Below are 20,731 nucleotides of genomic sequence, written 5' to 3'. Positions count from 1 at the left end.
GTCAAGCTGGGCAGGCTCCACTTAAGGGTCCTCCAATTCTACCTCAAAGCCAGCTGGGAGAGGAAAACCCAAGCAGACTCTGTCGCATTTCCCATCACTCAGGAAATCAAATTGAACCTCCGATGGTGGCTATCCGAAGGAAGACTTTCGCAGGGAAAGTCTCCTCACCCTCTGAGCCCCAACCTACTTTTACTCAGATGCTTTGGATCTAGGTTGGGGAGCCCTTCTGGGGTATTCACCATTCTTATCAAATGGGTAGTAGTTTTTTTGTCAGTGGTTTTTTGTTTTTTGTTATGTTGGTACTGAGTCCAGGGCAAGGGCACTTATGTACGTCTTGTCAGCGATCAGGCCTATCCTTCGCTGCAAGGCTTCCACTTATGTAGAGGTGACCCACTGCTCAACCGCCACACCACTACAGGTTAAGATGAGCACCAACCAGAGGTAGTATTCACCTGCAGTAGCTCTCTTACCAAGTAAGGAAACTACAAGCATTTGGCGTAGAGTATGTTCATATATCCCACCCCCAATCAGTTTGGGATTCAGCTGTGTAATTATTTGGTAAGTTACTTATATGAAAGTGATGTTTTCATAATAAAATTAAGTTTCATACAGTAAACCCCCCGTATTCACAGGAAGATGTGTACCTCACCCCCCTGCGAATAGCTAAAATCTGTGAATAATTAGAACCCTTCTAAAAACACTTAGAACGGCCAATTTTGATAGTTCAAACACAAAAAACCCCTAAAAATGCTTATACAGGTGTTATCCTTCTTACGATGAGGTAAGGTTCCAAAAAACCCATCGTTTGTCAGAAAAAATGTATCTCGAATATAGTGTAGCCTACACTAGGGTATTCAGTACCATGTATACAAATATGGTAGCCTAGCCCCACACTATAAAGTATACAGTACTCTTTACATACACGATATAGTAATTATTAACATCAGGTAATTCTGGAGGTTCATGCAGAGAGACTTATGATAATTCAATACAAAGAGAAATTGAATAACAAATGAGAACTAGCTTAGCCTACAGTATGTGGTTTGTTGTATACATTTACGGCAGCCAAGCCTACATTATACTGTACTCTATATTCACATGATATCGTATTATACAAACATCAACGTAACGAATATGCATCTTTTCCATGGACATTTTAAAATGTTATGCTTTAATTCACTATATCCGATAATATTGTATATGTATATTATATTGCTTTTGTATTATGAATTGCGATCATAACGATCAATGTTTTGGTTTGGAAATCGATTACGCGGTAAGTTTATTTTGCCGTGTTTAACTCAGTTCAAAGCGCTTTTCTTGCTTCTAGTTAGTGTAAATGAATCTTTAGATACTTTATTTATATGGAGCAAGGGTATTTTTCGTTATGCGAAGTGTTTTAAGTCAAAATATAACTTAGATAAGTCTCCTTGTGAAATTAATTTAGCTATTTTTTTCGTTAATAAATGATGTTGGCTGTTTGGGGGCATGTATGTTTTGTGTAAAAAAAAAAATCAAGATTCCGTTTGCTATTTTCGCTTGATTTCATCATAATACGAGCTTTACATATTTATCGTTTATTAGCATAAAAATAGCAGTAATATGTGTTCTTTCGTGCCCAGTAGTTTTGATTAAAATACTTCCTCTTTAATTTTAATTATGGTCGAGTTTCATCCACGTTGCTGATGCACAATAATTTATAGTCATTAGTAGCTTGAACATTGTTTTCTCAGCTTTAGCTACAACTTGCAGCTTAAGTTTAGCAGTATATTTCCTCGCCGATCTTTTATCCATACCGAGTAAGAGTGTAATGTAAAATATATCAGTCCTATTCCACTTAACTTTATTTGTACACTAACGCGAATAGGTGAGTCCGCAAATCGTGAGACCGTGAATATGGGGGCTTTACTGTATGCACTTAACAAGTAATTACAGACTCGGACCCCTCCCTCCTTTCCTCTCATGGACATAAGGGCACAAATAGAATGAGGTTGTCTACTAAGTTGTTTCCATTACTCTTGTTAGTGGGCGGGGCTAGTTACCTACACTGAACTATCGAAGTGCTACAGCGATTTTTAAATAAAAGGCTGCCGTGTGATTTAGAAACTATAGCTATGTAATTACAGGCAGTCCCCGGCTAACGGCAGGCTCGGTTAATGGCGATCTGGTTTTACAGCACTTGTCTAGCGCCGAAAATCGGCGATATCTGCTTATCGGTGCCGATAACCAGGTATTGGCGCTGATACATAACTAACAGAGGTGCCGATAACCGAAAATCGGCGCTTTTAGGTTCCAATAAGCCCCAAAAATCGCCGCTTTTAAGTTATCACCGATTTTCAGTTATCATCACACCCTCAGAGTGGAATCCCTGCCGATAACCGGGGACTGCCTGTACTTGGTGAATATATATGAAACTTAATTTTATTATGAAGTAACAAATCAAAATACCTGTTAAACAAACAAAAATTAAGTCTCCCCTCGCAGTAAGCCCTAATAATTGTTCCATGGGCTTTCCGTTTAGAGCTTGGTCAAATCAGTGTCTTGGCATCATATATCAGAAGAGTAGCTAATTTATGTATTTATTGTATTCATATAGTTCTATCATATTCTCTCTTCTCGGATATTCTGCACTTTCAAAGTCTTTCTCTCCTCCTTTCCAATGTTTTTAAATTATACATCCTTCTATTTACCATATTCCATTCTCTAGACATGCCTTCTATTGCAAAATACATCATTCATCATTCCTCCTACCCTTACCTTTTGTGCTACTTCTCATCTGTATATGATGCACAAATGGTTTAATCCTTACATCATCAGGCCTTTTGTATTTTGTTTGCACTGAACACCCACGCTTCATTTCCAAACTGGAATTTTATACATTCAACATTGACTTTCATAGCCAGCCCTTTACTCTGCTAAATTTTTTTTTTTTGCATACAACCTGCTACCTTCTTTGCTTCACCTATTCTATGAACTCAGCTCTCCTGTCATTCTAACATCATTTATTATATTTACTAGTCCCAAGTGCCATTAGGAATCAACTACTGCTATTTTTTTACCTACCAAAGTAATATTCTTTGCTCAGTCTTAGTTTTTATTTACCATTATGACCCTACTCATACTCACTTAATTTCAGCTGTCTGCTATTACAAACACTTGAAATCTTTCAAACGTCTTTGCAGTTTCTGTGCACTGTGCTTGATCATCACTGTATTATTTGCAAACATCAACCACTCGACACTCCATTTGTGACTGAATCTTATCCCATAACTTTGCTTTTATATCTTCTGTGTTTTCATAGACTTCGCTCATCACCCCATTCATAAAAATATTAAGTTGCCATGGATACAAAACAAACTCAAGTTTGAGACTACTGTATTATTATACATAAGAAGTCACTCATGTCTATATACTCCAACAAACACACACCTTGCCTTCTTCATAAAAAATTCTAATCTCCTTCTCGTCAAAATTTGGCAAGTCTTTTAGTTTTCCTTTTTTGGATATGGACTGTGTTTAATGGCATTGGGGTGACCGGCTTGTTGGCCCTTACTTGAAAAAAGAATTTATATCTTGTAAGGCAGTATTTTTTGTTTTGTATGGTAACAAAATTTTTCAGACATGTTTAATGTTCTGTAGATGGAAACTGTTGCAGTGAGTTCCAGTTCTTTTACTTCCCAGCTAATTTGATAGAGATGTGTTTTTACGAGAGGTAATATAAAAACTGATAGATAGGGGTATGCAGTTTTACCCCAGTAGGACATGATTCGCCTAGGAAAGATCAATATTATAATTTTCAGTGAATTATTATTATTATTATTATTATTTTTTTATTATTATTATTATTTATTATTATTATTATTATTATTATTATTATTATTATTATTATTGTTATTGTTATTATTATTATTGTTGTAAAGAATTTTAATGAGGCTGTTGAGTCCCATGGAACAAAGTAAGGTTTTAAAATCCAACAATTGATTGAGAAGAGACCAGAGGGAATATATGAAGAGTGAAAGGCAGAAAACATTGCAGTTGGGATTAGAGGGACACTGCAAAGATCCTGTTATACTGTCCATATTTTGCCACCCAAGAATGCACTGTAAATGGTAACCCCCACAAGAGTCATCTTTGTGAAATATTATTTTTCTTCTCATTTGTTTACTGAAAGTGATAAGCTGTGGTAAGACAGGTGTTTATGTCCATGAAACAAAAGTTATTTTAAAAGTTTATTGAATTTTTAGTGGTTATTAAACTAGTATTTAATTGTTTTACTATTTTATAGGGTGTAGACAGCAAAAAAATAATGGAGAAATTGCAGCAGATTCAAGGATACATTCAGCAAACAGCAACAGCAATGGCAGCATTAGAAGAGCAAGGAGATCTGGTAAGGTTGCTAAGCATTGTTGGGCAACTGCTTGATATTTCAGGATAAAAATGATATTTTTACAACAAAACATTTTTCAACAAACATTTTAATCATGAATAGCCCTAATCTTTATGAAATGGGCCCAGTCACACCAACTTGATACACCTTGAAGGAAGAAAAGTCTTAGTGTGCCTGCCAGATTAGGGTCCTGCTGTCCCACAAGAATCATAGAGACTGAATGACAGTTTGTGGAGTAGGATAAAGCAGAAGAGCCTCTGAAGAGAAGAGTAGACCCAAGTACGAGAAATTCAGTCCCCCTTTAGATGATAGACAGTAGAGCCAGTTATAACCTCCAAAATCATGGGAGCCCTGGTAAGTAATGGATTTAAAATGGAGAACATAACCTAAGATAGTACACTCACCAAGCACATGAAGTGTAATGGCAGGTACTCCAGGAAAAATATCTCCATGCTCCAAGCATGCCGTAAATATAAGGGGTGAAGTTATCATGAAGAGGATGTGTAGGAATGACACACAAGTAAACCTCAAAAGATTTATTGGGTTACGTCATAGATAAAATCTTGGAAAAGTACAATCTGGAACTCCTTTGTATCCTTAGAGCAGGCTCTTGGTTTACCAGAATAGCCAAGTGTGTGCCTTAAAGATACAAGGAAGTAAAGGTTGTGCTTAAAAGCTAGGAGGACAAGAGAATCTAAACCTGGTAGGCCTTCATCTTGAGTTGCAAGAGCATCCCTTGTGAATTTTGTAAATAAGCACAGGAGATAAATTGCCCAAACCCACAGGATGTAATGTTCTTGGAAACAGGACAAATTTAGTGATTCAGTGAAAGAACAGACAAGAAGAGGGGTGAAATGATTACCCTTAATATCAGAAGTTTTCTTGACATTCCTGTAGTAGATGAAGAAGTCAGTTGTTATGGGAACAGACGCCATGAGTAGTTTAGAATTTAAGTCTTCGCACTAAGCCATGACTCCTGACCACACTACCTAGCAAAGAGCAGTGGTAGAGGGCCTGCAGAAGGTGGAAGCAGGGCTGCAGCAACCTCCAAAAAGTTAATCACTCTTGAGACTACTCTTGACAGATGAAACTAATTGCAGTTGGAGAGAATGAATTGTTAGCAAGTCTAAGAACTAGCTTTTCCAAGGACCGTGTGACCTATCAACACCCACCAAGACGGCTGTAGTTTAAGGTTAATGAAGAAACTCCCAGATAGCATGCTGTAGGTGAACTGTGTTCCCTGAATTGTGGAAAAAGAATTGTGGATAAATCTGAAGGTGTTGATATGCATCCCAAAGTAAACCACCCCTTGGCAGGGATCAGGTCAGACTGCTTCAGGCCCAAGGACCCTCACAGGTCCAGAAGAAGCAGCAATTGCTCCCTCAGCTCTTCCTTCTTTCCCTTAAAGAAGGCAAGACAAGGCAATCATTTAAATATCAACAGAGACAGACCCAGACAATGAGCCCAAATAGCCAGAGTAGCTGGAGTCCTGATAAAGAGGCCTGAAGGGTTGTATGTATACTGAAGCCAAGAACCCAGAACCAGAACATACAGCCTCACCATATTCAGCAAAGGTACTGCCAGGAGAGCAGGTGGACTGGGAAATGTGAAAGTTTGCTGTCCTCATGCCTGTTGAAGCAAGAAAGTCCCCTTGGCATACCAGTCTCCAAATGTACTCCACAGTCTCCATCCAAAATGGAGTCAGGTAAAGAAACTTGCTGCCGCAGCATAGGTCTGTTATCAGCCTTCACCCACCTTAAGACTTGGGCTTTGATGAGTCAATTGTAGAACCCGAGCACAACTGGCTTCAAAGAAGTCACACAAGAATATTGTTCACCTTCATTACAGTGGGGCCTGACTGAGGCATGTTTAGTAGGACTTCTCTTCTTTCTAGATCTGTCAAGTTGGTGTGACTGGGTCCATTTTACACACATCAAGGACGTTTATGATTAATGGTTTGGTAAAACAACCTAAAGAGGATATATGATCTTTATTTGAAGTATTCATGCTAAGGTTGGGTTTTCATTTTTAATAATTTTGGAATATCTATAAAATTATGTATGATTTTAAAAAACAAATATGGTATTTATCTTTAAAAATGTAATTATTGCTGTACAGAAGTATTTCCTTGCAGGTTTCAACATCCTTCCCATTTCATAATTTGAAGTATCTTGTTTCTTGGTGTAACTGGAAAGTAAGGCCCTTTTCTCACTAACTAGCATCATTGCTCATTTTAGGGTCTTAAAGACATCATACCTGGCTTCTACAACTATTTTCAAAGTAAATTTTTAATGTTATCATTCTTACATGATATTTCATTTAAATTCTTTATTGAGTACAGTATTTATACATTTGGCGATGTATAATATTTTTGGTGATGTATAATATTTCTTTAGTAATACATGTAAGCTTTTGCTAATTGAAAGAGTTAGACTATTGCTGTCACCTTGGGAACATAATGGATTGTGAGGCAGATACTGAGAGAGCAGCTATAGGGTGTTTGAAGGGTAATGAAACTCCATGATTCGTGACATAAAAGAGCATTTTAGAAGAAAATGCAGTAAAAGCTGTGATGTAAGGCCGGTACTTCTTTAACTAAAGGAGACAGGCACATACAAAATAAAGAAAAAATAAATATGACTGTGCAATGCTGAGATTCATGGCTGAAGTGCATTGGGAAGGTCATATTATAAATGAAGACGTAGCTGAGGGAGATGGTGTCCTGAAGCTGAAAAATTTACAGATCTGAAAGAATGAAATGGCATGGACATGAAATGAGAAGGAAGTAGAGAGGAGCAGTGTTACTTATTATTAGTGAATTAGCAGTATTAGAATGAGGCCTTCAGAAAGACCTGAAAAATCTTAGAGAGTTATTATAGATGAAGACATGGACCAGGAGGATTAGGAAAGTGACCAAGTTATATGAGAGTGGAAATGGGGTCATTACATATCCTTCCGGCAAAGGAAGCCCTTCTTTGGCTAGTCGGTTGAGCTTCAGAGCTGTCTTTGATGGGCGGGTTCAATTCCCAGCCAGCTGATGAAAGTTAGAGAATTTATTTCTGGTGATGGAAATTCATTTCTCGTATACTGTGGTTCGGAATCTACAATAAGCTGTAGGTCTGTTGCTAAGTAACCAGTTGGTTCAGCCACGTAAATAAGTCTAATCTTGGACCCAGCCCTAGGAGGCTGTTAATCAGCTCAGTGGTGTCCAATAAAACTAAGGTATACTTACTTACTTCGGCAAAGGAAAACTAGTTGAAAAAGCATTTATGATGGTGATGATGGCCTTATTGTTTAAAATTACCTTATTTTCTACCCATTTTTGTTGTGTAATGGATATATCAGTTCCTCATTGAAGCGGTGGAGTTCTCAGGCTGCTGGGCCGAGTTCTCAGCTTGCCAATGAAGAAGTCGAATTTATTTCTGGTGATGAAATTTGTTTCTCGATATAATGCAGTTCAGATTCCACGGCTGGCCAAGGTAACCAATTGGTTCTGTACGTAAAATGGTCTAATCCTTCAGGCCAGCCCTAGGAGAGCTGTTAATCAGCTCAGTGGTCTGTTAAACTAAGGTATGCCAACAATGGATATATCATGAAGTATAACTGTGATTATCCACATCAAAGGCACTGAAATAATTTTGGTGCAAGTCAGAACTTGCATACATTTTCAGAGTTGTGGTGGCTATAAATACTTAGACCATAAAGGCCAGCTGTACAGGAAGTGCAATAGAAATTTCTGTGATTTCAATATTGTCTTTAGGAATATTGTAATGTTCACTCATTAGCAAGAGGTAACATAATGCTTCTTTTGGTCTTGAGCAATTGAAATATGCTGCCGTGACTTTACATGCACATAAAACAGTCATGATGCCATCACGTTAGAAAAGGGTTATATTCCATTCAGGGCTACTTTACTTGGTAGTTACAACCAAGAAGCAGGTTATTTGAAATTTTATAATTGGTCTTGCAGCTGAGAAGGGTTGAAATATTTAAGCATTTATCAATACAACCCAAAAAATGGTTGTAAAGGTGTACTGATTTACCATATTTGCCAGTGTATAAGACACACCCTTGCATAAGATGCACCCCTATTTTACAAGGATATTTTGTGGAAAAAACAATTTTAATATGTTTCATCATACAGTTATTGAAAGATATTTTAAAGTGATTTTGTAGGGAAAAATGTAGATTCTGTGCATGAAATACAATATTGTGAGAGTATACTGGAATAAAGTATGAAATCTTATGTAACTCGCCTTTAAAGAAAACTAAATAAAATTTATCATGAATAAATGACGTTTATGTCTTCCCTCGACAGGCCACCAGGGCAGTGCTATGATTTTGTTTACTTTCACTCATTGCAAATGGCTGACAGGCTAACTGTGGCTTTTTTTCAGTATTCTATTATGTATAATAAAATACTGAAAGCAAGCCAAATTATCAGTCTGTTATCACAAACTTAGAAAAAAATGTTTATGGTATGTCGGCAGTTCGCCTGTCATCCATTTGGATGTAAACAAAATCGTAGCACCGCCCTGGTGGCCTGTTGCTGTAACACATACGTAAATGTTGTTTATTTATGGTAAATTTCATTTAGTTTCCTTTAAAGGTGAGTGTAAACTTACATATGATATCATACTTTATTCCAGTAACATAATTTACTGTAATAATTAGGCTTGTTTTTCAGTGATTTATTATTAGCAACAATTTTTATGCCTACCCAGTATGCTCACCTATGACGCTCGGTCTCCCATCTGTAATACAGCCGCATTGGACACAGGACAGTTTTTTTTATACATTTAAAAATGAAAAAAGTGCATCTAATACACCGGCAAATACTGTATTTGATACAGTATTTGATTTCCGCTGAAAGTTGATTCCTGCTGTAAGTAGGTTCTCCGCTGTTATCGGCGCTGTTTGGTGCTCACGGTGCCGTAACTCGATGTTGCATCAAATTACAGTGCTGCAAGCACCATTAACTTGATGCCTCTTCTTGCCTTTAGCGCTTACTGTGCTGTAACTTGATGCAACATCAAGTTACAGCGCTGAAAAAGCACTGTAAGACCGAATCGCTTTAAGTCGGTGGTACTACAAGTTGAGGACACACTATTACACTTATAAAATTGTGATTTTTTCACCTGTTATTAAATGACATTTCAGATGTTTTCAAAAGTTTAGAGATAATTCATATTTAATGGAGAAGAAATTATATACTGTATAACCTTTGGTATCCTCCATTGCTCCTAGGGCAACATAGGCCAATACAACACACTGGTGAAAGTGATGCGAGATCTTAAGGATTCAGAAGCTAAACTTAAGGGCCATCTTGATACTGCTGTACAAAAAGAAGGGGTAAATCATATAGCTAGGGTGTTGATATTGGATTTGTTAACAGTTTGGAAAGAAGTTAAGCTGTTTTTTAATCTTGGCTAAAAACTAATATTGATAGAAATATAATAATTGGAATGATGTATTTGTGCGTTGTATTATATGTTTTCCTCAACCTTTGCAGACGTAAATGTTTCCATCCCTACTTTTCACTCTTGTTTTATGCTGTTAGCATTATGTAGTTTTACAAGTTCTTTGTGTGACTTTTAACTTCCCAAGATTTGTTAATCATTATAACAGGTGTAGATGCCAAACATGGTTCAATCAAAATTTTCTTACAGTAAACTTATCTAGTGTTCCAGGACAAATACAAATCTTAATATTCTACATGTTCCTATCTGCCAGGCTGTGAAAGTAGTCCTTTGAGGAACTGATATGAACTGTTGGTGGGGTTCCACCAGTGGTTATTGAATGAGGGATGAGGATGCCCTTGCATTTCTCACTTATGCTTGCTTTCCTTCAGTATTCTTCTATCTGTTGACTAACTTTTTAAAAAGTAATTTATTGAGATCTTGTTAGTTTATTTTTATTTTATTGAAATATACAATTAGTTGTCAACTTATATTCACTTTTTAATTTCCCTTTTTCAACAGTTTATATAGCCATCACAGTCTGATGTACAGTAAGACATCAGTAACTCAGATTGCATGAGCCTCAGAACTTCATGAGATATAGGATGTCTAAAGTACCCCAGATTTCTTTGCAATTGATGTATTAAGATTACATGCTTTAAACTCTGGTATTAACATAACGTAAGGATACTTAATAACAGTTAACACAATATCACTTCAACAAAAAAATGATACAATACACATTTGCGTAGTTCTCTCTCTCTCTCTCACAAACTGCAGATTTGTTTATGCACTGATGATATTTATGGATATCAAAGACATTTTAAATTTGGGGATACTTTAATATAATCATAGAAACCATTACTTTCACCTAGTAACTGCTGCTGGCATCCCATCAATAGTTCTGCCAAAGACACGGTTTGCTTTCTCAGCTTATGGCAGATTAAGCATATGTAAGTGCATATGTTTAGAAAATACGATTCTTTCATCATTTTAGATAACATATTATGCTGCATGGACATCTTATTCATTTTAATAGACATTTCAGTCTCTCAGCTTTTGCAGAAGAATTTTAGTATGTACATACAGCTTATAGTAAACTGATCTGTTCAGTTATATCATCTTGGTCTGTGATTCATGAAATAATTTAATATAGAAAGAGGTTTGATAAGGGACAGTGCAAACCCCAAGAGATTTATCAGTAGAGATGAATTAACCTAAGTGGTTTTGTTTTGTCAGTTAATTCTATTTCTTAGCTGTAAAAACCTCAATACATGTGTAGAAAATATTTATAACTAAAAATTGATAAGAGAACTTTTAAAATAATGTTTACTATATTTTATAGTTTTCATTGAATTATGGATTTTGATATTTTGTCACTTGAACACTTTTAGGTTGGCATAAGAATTCTTATTTTGTAATAATTTGCATGAGTTAAAATTTTTTCTTGTACCCTTTTGAACAAGAGTTATAACTATTTGTGAATTGTAATTTTTATAAAGTAAGTATTTTTCATTACAGTACAGACCTGTCACTGGTATTTTAGTCCAATTTAATTGTCCACCAAGGCTTAGATACATCAGTATTTTGTTTAACAAACAAAAGAAGTCATTGATAATGTTTTGGAAGTAGAGTGTTACCATGACTCACTGCCCGAGTGAAGATCAAAGCCAGTTGTACTTTCCCATGAAGGTAAAATGGAAGGAAGTTTTGCTGCCTGTGTGTGCCCAGTAATTTCCCTGTAATGCTTCAAGTGAAGTGAGCAGAAAACAGAACATTTCACAAATTCCCACTGTATTCAAGGTGGTGAGGACTAAATAACCATAGTAAATAAAGTCTAAAAGACACAAGGTTTGGGTATTCTCGTAAATCCCATGAAGATAGGCGTGCCAACATTGCCGGAAAACATAGCACAAGGATAGTGGTGTGACTTGGATTAGTTTTACACAGAATAAGACATCTTATAATTAATGATATGGAATGAACCACCTTAAACTAGAAATAACAAAAGCAAATAAAGGAAGAGATTAATAGAATTAAATAAAGATTGAATCAAAGTACAGAGAGGCTTGAGGACCTGTGTTAGTTGATAACATATTACCAGACACAAAGTATAACGGTAAACTTATAAAGAACTTGGGATCCAGCAAGTACTTGCTCAGAACCACCCACTTACTGATGCATTTTTTTTTTTTTTTTTGCTAAACAAACCACTGTTGTGACTGAATTTTCATGGACCACAAGATGGGTTGTTGTGAAACAAAAGTTTTCATATCTGCAAACGTGTGTAAGTATTTTGATAGGAAAGGAACTAGAATATGAGATTCATATGAAAGTACTGTAATGTTCTTTCGGTGATTGTAAAAACTTCCCTTTTTCTGATATTAAGATTGAACCATGCGACATTAATTTCTAAAATCATCCGGAATGGACACATAATAAAATCCATTAACATTAGAAATATACTTTGAGTAGTGTGTGTTTTGTAGCACGTGTGTGCATTAAAGGTCGATATTGCCTGTGCAGGTTTAATTTGTTTTGACTTCTTACTAATCATCATTAATCCTTTGTCAAGTCATCACAGAGTGACATCTATTCAAGATTTGTAACTTTGAAGAAAAGCCTACAACAACAGGAGGGGGAGTACATGGATATTTTAGCACACTCCCTAGTTCTGAATAAGGTAAAGGTTTTAAATTTCATTTTTAATCTAATTTTTGTGCGATAAAAATTTAGTCTTTTGCATATGACTACTGTATCTTTTATCAGTTTCCTATGCTAGAATTGTGTAGATTTGTGTGAACATCCATTGGTTAACAAAGTCAGCAAAAGTTTGTGCCATTTATGAAAAATTTTATGAAGGATATTCATTTTATCATTATTATCAGAAATTGTGAGCTGTATTATAAAAATGTACATACTTTAGTGGGTTCTAATGCAAAATATAGATCTCTCAGTTGAATTACTGTACTGTATGAGTTGTCAGTAGTTTTAGATTTTGCTGGCCTTATGATGGCATGGGTTCTTACTCCTGGAGCAGCCCCTGTATTATATTACTAGAAGTTTTACATTGCTCCTGCTATTCACTAGTTAAGTGATTTTAGTGTTGAGGACAATAAAATACTTTAGAAAAACTTATGGGCGTCCCCATTCCGATGAAAAAGGGGGATAGAAGGAAAAGGCAGTGAAGAGAAAATCCAAGTCCAAGGCTTCTGACAATCCCCAAGTCTACATTTATCCTTGCTGAATGCTGAATACTTTCCTGCCATCTGTAGTAGCAGTGGACATCCAGACCATGAGTACAAAGGAATCCTCTGTCTTGTTTCTATTTCAGGTCTGCCACAGCTACAATCATAGGTCATTCTCAAGGCAAAACTTAAGCTTTGTTCTGTAAGGCGTGTGGTAATAATGAAAATACTATCATCATCAACATAATAAACATTCTACATTAGCTTTTCCTTCATGGAGTTGTGATAAAAAAGTTCTCTGCTTTCCTGTCCTGTGGTATTTTTACCTGACTTTTCATCAGGTCTAAGGGTTCAGCCAAAAAAATCAGGACGAATCAGGGAGAGATTTTCTAGCTACTTGGTCTGAGGTCATTACTGGTCCAATAAAATAAACGTACAATTATTTGTGTAAGGCATGAAAGCAGGTGAATATTTGGCAAAGGGTGGGCCAAATGAAACTCACCTTAACACTGGGTGACCTGCCACTACTTTCAATCCTCACAAACATTCTAAAAATTTGGTGGTTTAACATCAGCATGTTACATCACCAGATTTTTAGAATCTTTGTGAGGATTGAAAGTAGTGGCAGGTATCCAGAGTCAAGGTGAGTTTTATTTGGCCCACCCTTTGCCTCTTCTGCTATGATGTCAGGGGCCTTACACAAATCATTGTATGTTTATTCTATTGGACCAGTAATGATCTTAGACCAAGTTGCTAGAAAATCTCTCTCTGATTCATCCTTCTTGTCTCCATAGTACGTTTCTATGTTGTTATGCAGCTTAAAAGAGAGGAAATAGATAATACATATATAAATAGTTAATCAAGTTGTGATGAATGCAAATTATGGTCTTACTGACAAAGGTACTGACAAAGGTACAGCCCAGATAGTGATCTTTGATCTGGCTTCCTCATCCTTACCTCTCAAAGTTGGGCTCCAGTTCTTCAGAATTCACATGTCAGAAGTAGCTACAGGCCATTCCACCTAAAGAGCTACTCGAGTTAGTGTAATGGTTTACAGGTATATAAAAAAATATATAATTTTTTTAAAAAAAGAGTGATTCATTTATACAAGCCTATTACTTTACTTAACTGGCCCTCTTCCCATCCCATCATCTCTGCTGAAGATGTTAGACATTATAGGGAGTGTCCATTTTTTGTGATGTAGCTCTGAAGCCTAGAAGTCTTACATGAATTTATGAAAATCATATTGAAATTCTGGAATGTATTTGGACAACTGCTGACCGCAGGATTTCACTGCTGTAGAATTTTGTACAAAAAATCAATTTGGCTTAAAAAATTTTAATTTTTTGCCTACCTCAAACATCTGTTTCAGATGATGTGAATTGTCATAATCTTAGACCTGGTTTTTTTTATTTTTTACAGTTATTAAAGAATATACTTTTAAGAATTCTGGTAATGTTACTTGATGCTAAAAGAAAATGAATTTATTATCATATGCAATATTTTGTCTTTAAGATTAAATTAAGATATTATTTATTGAATTTCAGGCAGCAGCACAAGTTGCAAATGGAACACAGAATGAAACTGCTACAACCTCACGGCCTACTAATGGTACTGGCGAAACGGTAGGTATTCTTGGAAATTAGAAAATCATTCATTATCATGACACTCACAGTAAATTTGATACAATCAATGGTACTTTTAGAAAAACTTGTTATTCATCTTTTCATTATTATTATTGTTGTTTTGATATCAAAAGAATGCCACGGTAAAGTATTATGATCCCATCTCTGAAGTTGGTCCCACTTGTTTGACCCATGGGTAGGTTATGAATAATCCACCATCTTCATTATGGCCTCCAGTGCAACATCATGCAAAGGGTCTTTGTGAAATTCTGCCACTCATCTTCACCCTCCTTCTCATAGTTCTCATTCAAGTAGGTCTAGGTCTCCAATTCATCTGGTACCCACAGGAACCAGCTGACACTAGTACTGTTCTCCCAGGGATTGTGCATAGGACTTATCCATGCCCTCAACATCTGCCTTTCATCATAACCATATGTGCATATGGAACTTTCATCATTTCCCTGATGGTATAATTTCTAACTGTATCTTGCCATCAGACGCTTGATAGTCTTCTTAAAGCTTTATCATCAGATTGACAAAATCTTTAGACATAGTTGTAGTGTCAGACCATGATTCATGCCAATATAGTAATATAGATTTTACTGGACTTCTGTGTAATCTTGTTTTTTTATGTAGTTTGAATCTACAGTATTTGGTTTCCAGTATGGATTGAAATTGAAATTATTTTTTAGCATGTGTATTTTTTAGCCCACATGACCAAGTCCCAAAATGCAGAGACTGCTAACAACATTGACAGCTAATCATATTTTGTATTGTTATCTGGTTTCCAGTGAACAGTAAATATCAGATTTAGGAAATGTGTCTCAGAAAGAAAGCTTGTCAAAATCTTCTAAATTTCCAGTTTATCCCGTCTTTAAATTTTTAAGGAGTTTTGTTTTATTAATTAAGATCTATTATACATTAAGGAGAAACCCCCTCTTGCCAGGGCTGAAGGGGCACTATAAGAAATCTTTGGTACTTCTACAGTACCCCATGTGCATCTTGTAAGGAGGTTGTATATCAACAGTGTAACAGTGAAAATGAAAGTGTCAGAATGAGAAACAATTTTGACATGCTAAAAGCGTATATTTTTTGTATGTTCCATTTTTCTGCAGTTTATGATTTTCTTTGGGTGTCATTAGTAACAAAAGAAATGTAGCCTCCTAAAGCATATCTGATGAATAACAGAGAGATTTAGCCCTAAAGCTTGTTTGATTAATACATCTAATTTCATACAAAGGCAGATAGCAGTTTCACAAGTACTACACCTTAAGGTTTTTAATGAGTACCTGAACATGATTTGTGAAGGACAAGATTTTTGCATAGCATATGGTCAGCAAAAGGGGCACTGATGTAATCAAAACTCAGTTTCTGATTTGCCCAAGTGTCGAACAGGTAAACTTATCCCCCCCCCCCTCTCTCTCTCTCTCTCTCTCTCTCTCTCTCTCTCTCTCTCTCTCTCTCTCTCTCTCTCTCTCATTGTGTAAACTAGCACGTTATTGTGAACCTGTACCAGTTGTATTTATTTTTGTATTTTTGTTAAGTGATAAAGCTAATCTGACATCCCTTTGTTACTTTCATTGATACTGCTAGGTGTTAACCAATTACCAGCTTACGCACATAAGACACTTGTAATAGTAGGATATTTTTATGGAAAATGGGATAGCTTACATGATCACAGAATAGGCAGATTTTGTCTCTTGAGATTTTCTTTCTTAGTGGCTCCATTTTTCACTGATTGTGAATATCACTTAACAACAGTGGAAAATTTTTTATAAACATATTACATTGAAAAGATAAGTCAAACTATACTTTTTTTTAAATTTCAATTTATATACCTATTAGTTGTTCATACACAGAACAAACCTGGGTTTTAACATAAGGATAAATTCTTCTAATGCCAGCTGGAAAGAGGCAGGGCTAGAGGAGGTAAGTGATAGAGCAGGCACCCCTCCCCTCACACTGCCACCTGGTGGTGGGGTGCCTGGGGAGAAATTGGGCTACATGGCAGCACTTTAGAGCAGAGACTTGGGTAGAAGGTATTCTACGGGTGGGATATCTACTACCCTTAGATTTTCCTCCCCCTCTCTCCGAACTTCCTCTTCGTCATTTGATGTACGCCCAGGGCTTTCCAAGGAATCTAGCTCTCCAAGAGGAAGTGAAGAAAATGATGGAGAAAGGAGCAGTGGAAGTAGTAAGGCATCCATCTCCTGGATTTTACAGTCTGGTTTTTCTCGTTCCCAAAACATCGGGCGATTGGAGGCCAGTAATAGATCTTTCGACCCTGAATCTGTACATCAGGAAGATCCGATTCAAGATGGAATCACCTTGTACAGTTCTCCGCCACAATCTGGGAGAGCTGGTGTATCAGTTCAAAGTCCTTTGCTTCAGCCTTTCAACAGCCCCTCAGGTGTTCACAAGAGTGTTTACCCTAGTTTCAACTTGGTCTCACTCTCAAGGAATTCGAGGGCTCATTCTCAAGGAATTCGACTCTTAAGATACCTTGACGACTGGTTAGTCTTAGCAAGTTCTCAGGCAAAGCTAATCCAAGACAGGGATCGTCTTCTCCAATTTTGTTACGACGTAGGCATCGTGTTAAATTTGGAAAAGTCAAACCTACTCCCCAGTCAGAAGATTGTTTACCAGGGCATGATCACAGACACAGTAGCGTCAAGAGTATTTCCGTCAGACCAACAGATCAAGAAATTCAGGAACGTAGTTCGGTCCTTCCTGTCCAAGCAGAAACAACCAGCATGTCAATGGCAAGTGGTTCTGGGGTTCTTGACCTCCATAGAAAAACTTGTTCCTTACGGCCGTCTCCATCTTCAGTCTCTCCAATGGAGACTTAAAGAGTTCTGGTCCCCTTCAAGGGATTCTACTCTGTTTCAAGGCCCCCTGTCAGCAGAAGTAAGAAGGGACTTAGCGTGGTGGCTAGACGACATAAACTTGACTGTAGGGGTGCCTCTTCATTCTCCTCCTCCAGAGATTCTCCTATTCTCAGATGCCTCATACAAGGATTGGGGAGCACAAGATCCTCCTGTTCTCAGATGCCTCATACGAGGGTTGGGAAGCACTTAGAGGACCTGCTAACATTTGGAAGTGTGGAACATTCAGGACAGGAAGTTTCATATCACTTTATGGAGCTGAAAGCAGCCTTCCTAGTACTTCAGGAGTTTCGGGAGAGAGTGATGGGGCACTCCATGGTTCTAATGTCGGACAACACTACGGTGGTAGCTTGTGCAAACAAACAGGGGGCTAGTGTCACACCAGTTTCACTCACTGACAGTATTATTGCACTGGTGGGGGATAGATCACTCAGTAAACCTCTCATCCAGGTATATTTCAGGCAAGAGGAATGTAGTTGCAGACAAGCTAAATCGTCAGGGTCAGATCCTAGGGATGGAGTGGTCTCTTCATTAGGAGATAGCGGACAGGCTCTTCCATCTGTGGGGAAGGCCAACAATAGACTTATTTGCAACAAGGTTCAATAGAAAACTAGAGGTTTTTTGTTTGGTGGTTCCAGATCCCTTTGCCATGGCAGAGGACGCCCTGCAGCATCCTTGGGACAGTCTGGAAGTTTACGCCTTTCCTCCCTTTTGCCTAATCCACCAAGTTTTGAACAGAGTAATGATTTCCCAGAATCTCAGGATGACCCTAGTTGCTCCCTTGTGGCCTCACACAGAGTAGTTCCTTGATCTGCTAACCTTGCTGTCAGAGGTTCCAAGAGAAATTCCGCCATGGCAAAGTCTCCTCTGCTAACCACACATCGAGAGATATCACTGATCAGTAGGGTCCCTGTCTTCATGGCTTGAGACTATCCAGTATCTCCTGCGAGCGAGAGGCTTTTCTCGCAGAGCAGTGGCAGAGATGTCTGTCTATCTCAGATCATCTTCCTCAGCTGTGTACCAGGGAAAATGGGCCGCTTACTGTGATTGGTGTTGTCAACAGGGTTTCTCTCCAGTTGGAACTTCTGTTCAACAGGTAGCTGACTTCCATATTTTATCTGTTGGGAGAAACATCTCTCTGTGTCTGCCATCAAAGGCTGCAGAGCTGCTCTGGGTGTAGTTCTGCGTATGAAAGATGTGGACCTGTCTTCCTTATGGGAAATCTCAATGCTACTTGCTACTCGAAAGCTTTAGCAATCCTGTTCTCCTAGAGAATTTAAACCACCTAGTTGGGACCTGACTCTGGTACTAAGCAGTCTCACTTGTGCTCCATAGGAACCCATACGACAATCATCGGACAAAAACCTCAAAACGTTTTCTTACTGTCCTGAGCTTCATCGAAGAGAGAGGGTGAACTTCATGGTCTTTTTTTTTTTTAGTGTTAAACACACAAGTGGTTGGCGGTCCGTAGCCTTCGAATTTATCCCAGAATTCGTAGCTAAGACTCAAAATCCCTCAGCTTGTTATGACAGGTTTGAGTCCTGTTCAACCCCTTGTCTTGGAGATTTTGTTTAAAACGATCAGGGTGAATTAGTGAATTACCCTTATGTCCTGTGAGAGCACTACGTACAGTAATACCCAAAACTTACGCGAGGTTAAGTTCCAGAACCCATCACGTAAGGCTAGAATTTGTGTAATTTTGGTATGGTCACTAAAAATGCTAATACAGTAAATGCTTATTTCTAGAGTTTAAACACTAAATATAATCCTAATCATGCTCCCAAAGTATTAAGCTAACTTTCAAATGAAATTAAAGTTATTGTAATTTTTTTTAAACGTTAACTTAATACATTACCTTACAAAAAGAAATAAATGGTTGATGTAAAAATGGAGTACAGTACAGTACTGTACAGGCAGTCCCTGGTTAACGGCAGGGTTTTCGTTCCAACTGCGTGATGATAAGTGAAAATTAGCAATTTTCAGTACTTATCAGCGCCGATAACCAGGTATCGGCGCCAATAACCAGATAAAGGCGCCTTTGTTAGGTATGTATCGACGCCAGTACACAATTATTGGTGCCGGTAAGAGGAAATCTGTGATTTTTGGCGCCGAAAATAGCTAATTTTTGTCGCTAGACAAGCCCTGTAAAACCAGATCGCCGATAACCGAGCCCACCAATAACCGGAGACTGCCTGCAATGGGTACTGTATTTGCCACACTAGCGCATTTTCAGTAGGTAGGTATGCACAGTCATACCCCGAACTTATGCGAGGTTAGGTTCCAGAACTCCTCGCACAAAATTAATTTTTTGCTTAAGTTTGGCACAGTCTCTAAAAATGCTAATAAATGCTTATTTATAGAATTTAAACACTAAATATGACCCTAATCATGCTCCTAAAGTATTAAGATAACTTTTAAATGAAATTAAAGTTACTGTAATTTCATTTAAAAGTTAACCTAGTACATTACCCTTAAAAAAAAAAAAAATAAATGGTTGATGTAAAAATAGAGGAGTGTGAAGATTACTATTTCTCTTTCTCCCTCTTCCGACCAGTCTATTTTTAGAAGTCTTCTCAACCTTGTTTTTAAGAATTACTTATTTTAGTACGACTCTTTCTCTTTGTTTTGAAATTATTTTTCTTGAACAAACAATATTTTTTATTTGTACTAACACAACTCTTAGTTGTCTCTTATTTTTTAGAACGCAATAGTTGCCACCCTAGCACATTTACAGTTCGTAGACGATACAGGTAAAATTAGATCAGTTTAAAATTTTCTATTGTTCAGGTAAAGATAATCAGTTGTAAAATATGTGTGAGTGCTAACTAGAGAGAGAGAGAGAGAGAGAGAGAGAGAGAGAGAGAGAGAGAGAGAGAGAGAGAGAGAGAGAGAGAGAGAGAGAGAGAGAGATTACGAACACAGAAAGGGAGATTACTTAAGAATCCTTTGATCCGCTTTCAGCAACACTCCCCTTAGACATATATATGACAGCTTTGCCCTTGAGCGAGTTCACAAAAGATACAGGAATATTTGTTTGTTTAAAATATGTATCACATGCATAGTATAAATTTTGTAATTACAGTTATTGTTATTAGTATTATTTTTTTATCTTATTAATATTTGAAAATTAGTACTTATCATTAGATGAATTAATATTTGAAAATTAGTACTTATTATTTGGTGAATA

General features: G+C 37.2%; 1 protein-coding gene across 1 annotated transcript in view; it reads left to right on the top strand.

Annotated features, from left to right (window-relative positions):
- LOC136835783 (serine-rich adhesin for platelets-like) overlaps window positions 1-20,731 on the top strand; it is a 212,365-nt gene that overhangs the window by 47,206 nt on the left and 144,428 nt on the right. Inside the window, 3 exon segments of the mRNA XM_067099639.1 lie at window positions 4,286-4,387; window positions 12,422-12,529; window positions 14,582-14,659. Of these exon segments, the coding sequence (XP_066955740.1) occupies window positions 4,286-4,387; window positions 12,422-12,529; window positions 14,582-14,659 (288 nt within the window).

Source organism: Macrobrachium rosenbergii, chromosome 55, assembly GCF_040412425.1.
Source record: "Macrobrachium rosenbergii isolate ZJJX-2024 chromosome 55, ASM4041242v1, whole genome shotgun sequence".
NCBI lineage: Eukaryota > Metazoa > Arthropoda > Malacostraca > Decapoda > Palaemonidae > Macrobrachium > Macrobrachium rosenbergii.
The sequence above is the reverse complement of the archived record's forward strand: the minus strand, read 5'-3'. Positions and strand labels throughout refer to the sequence as shown.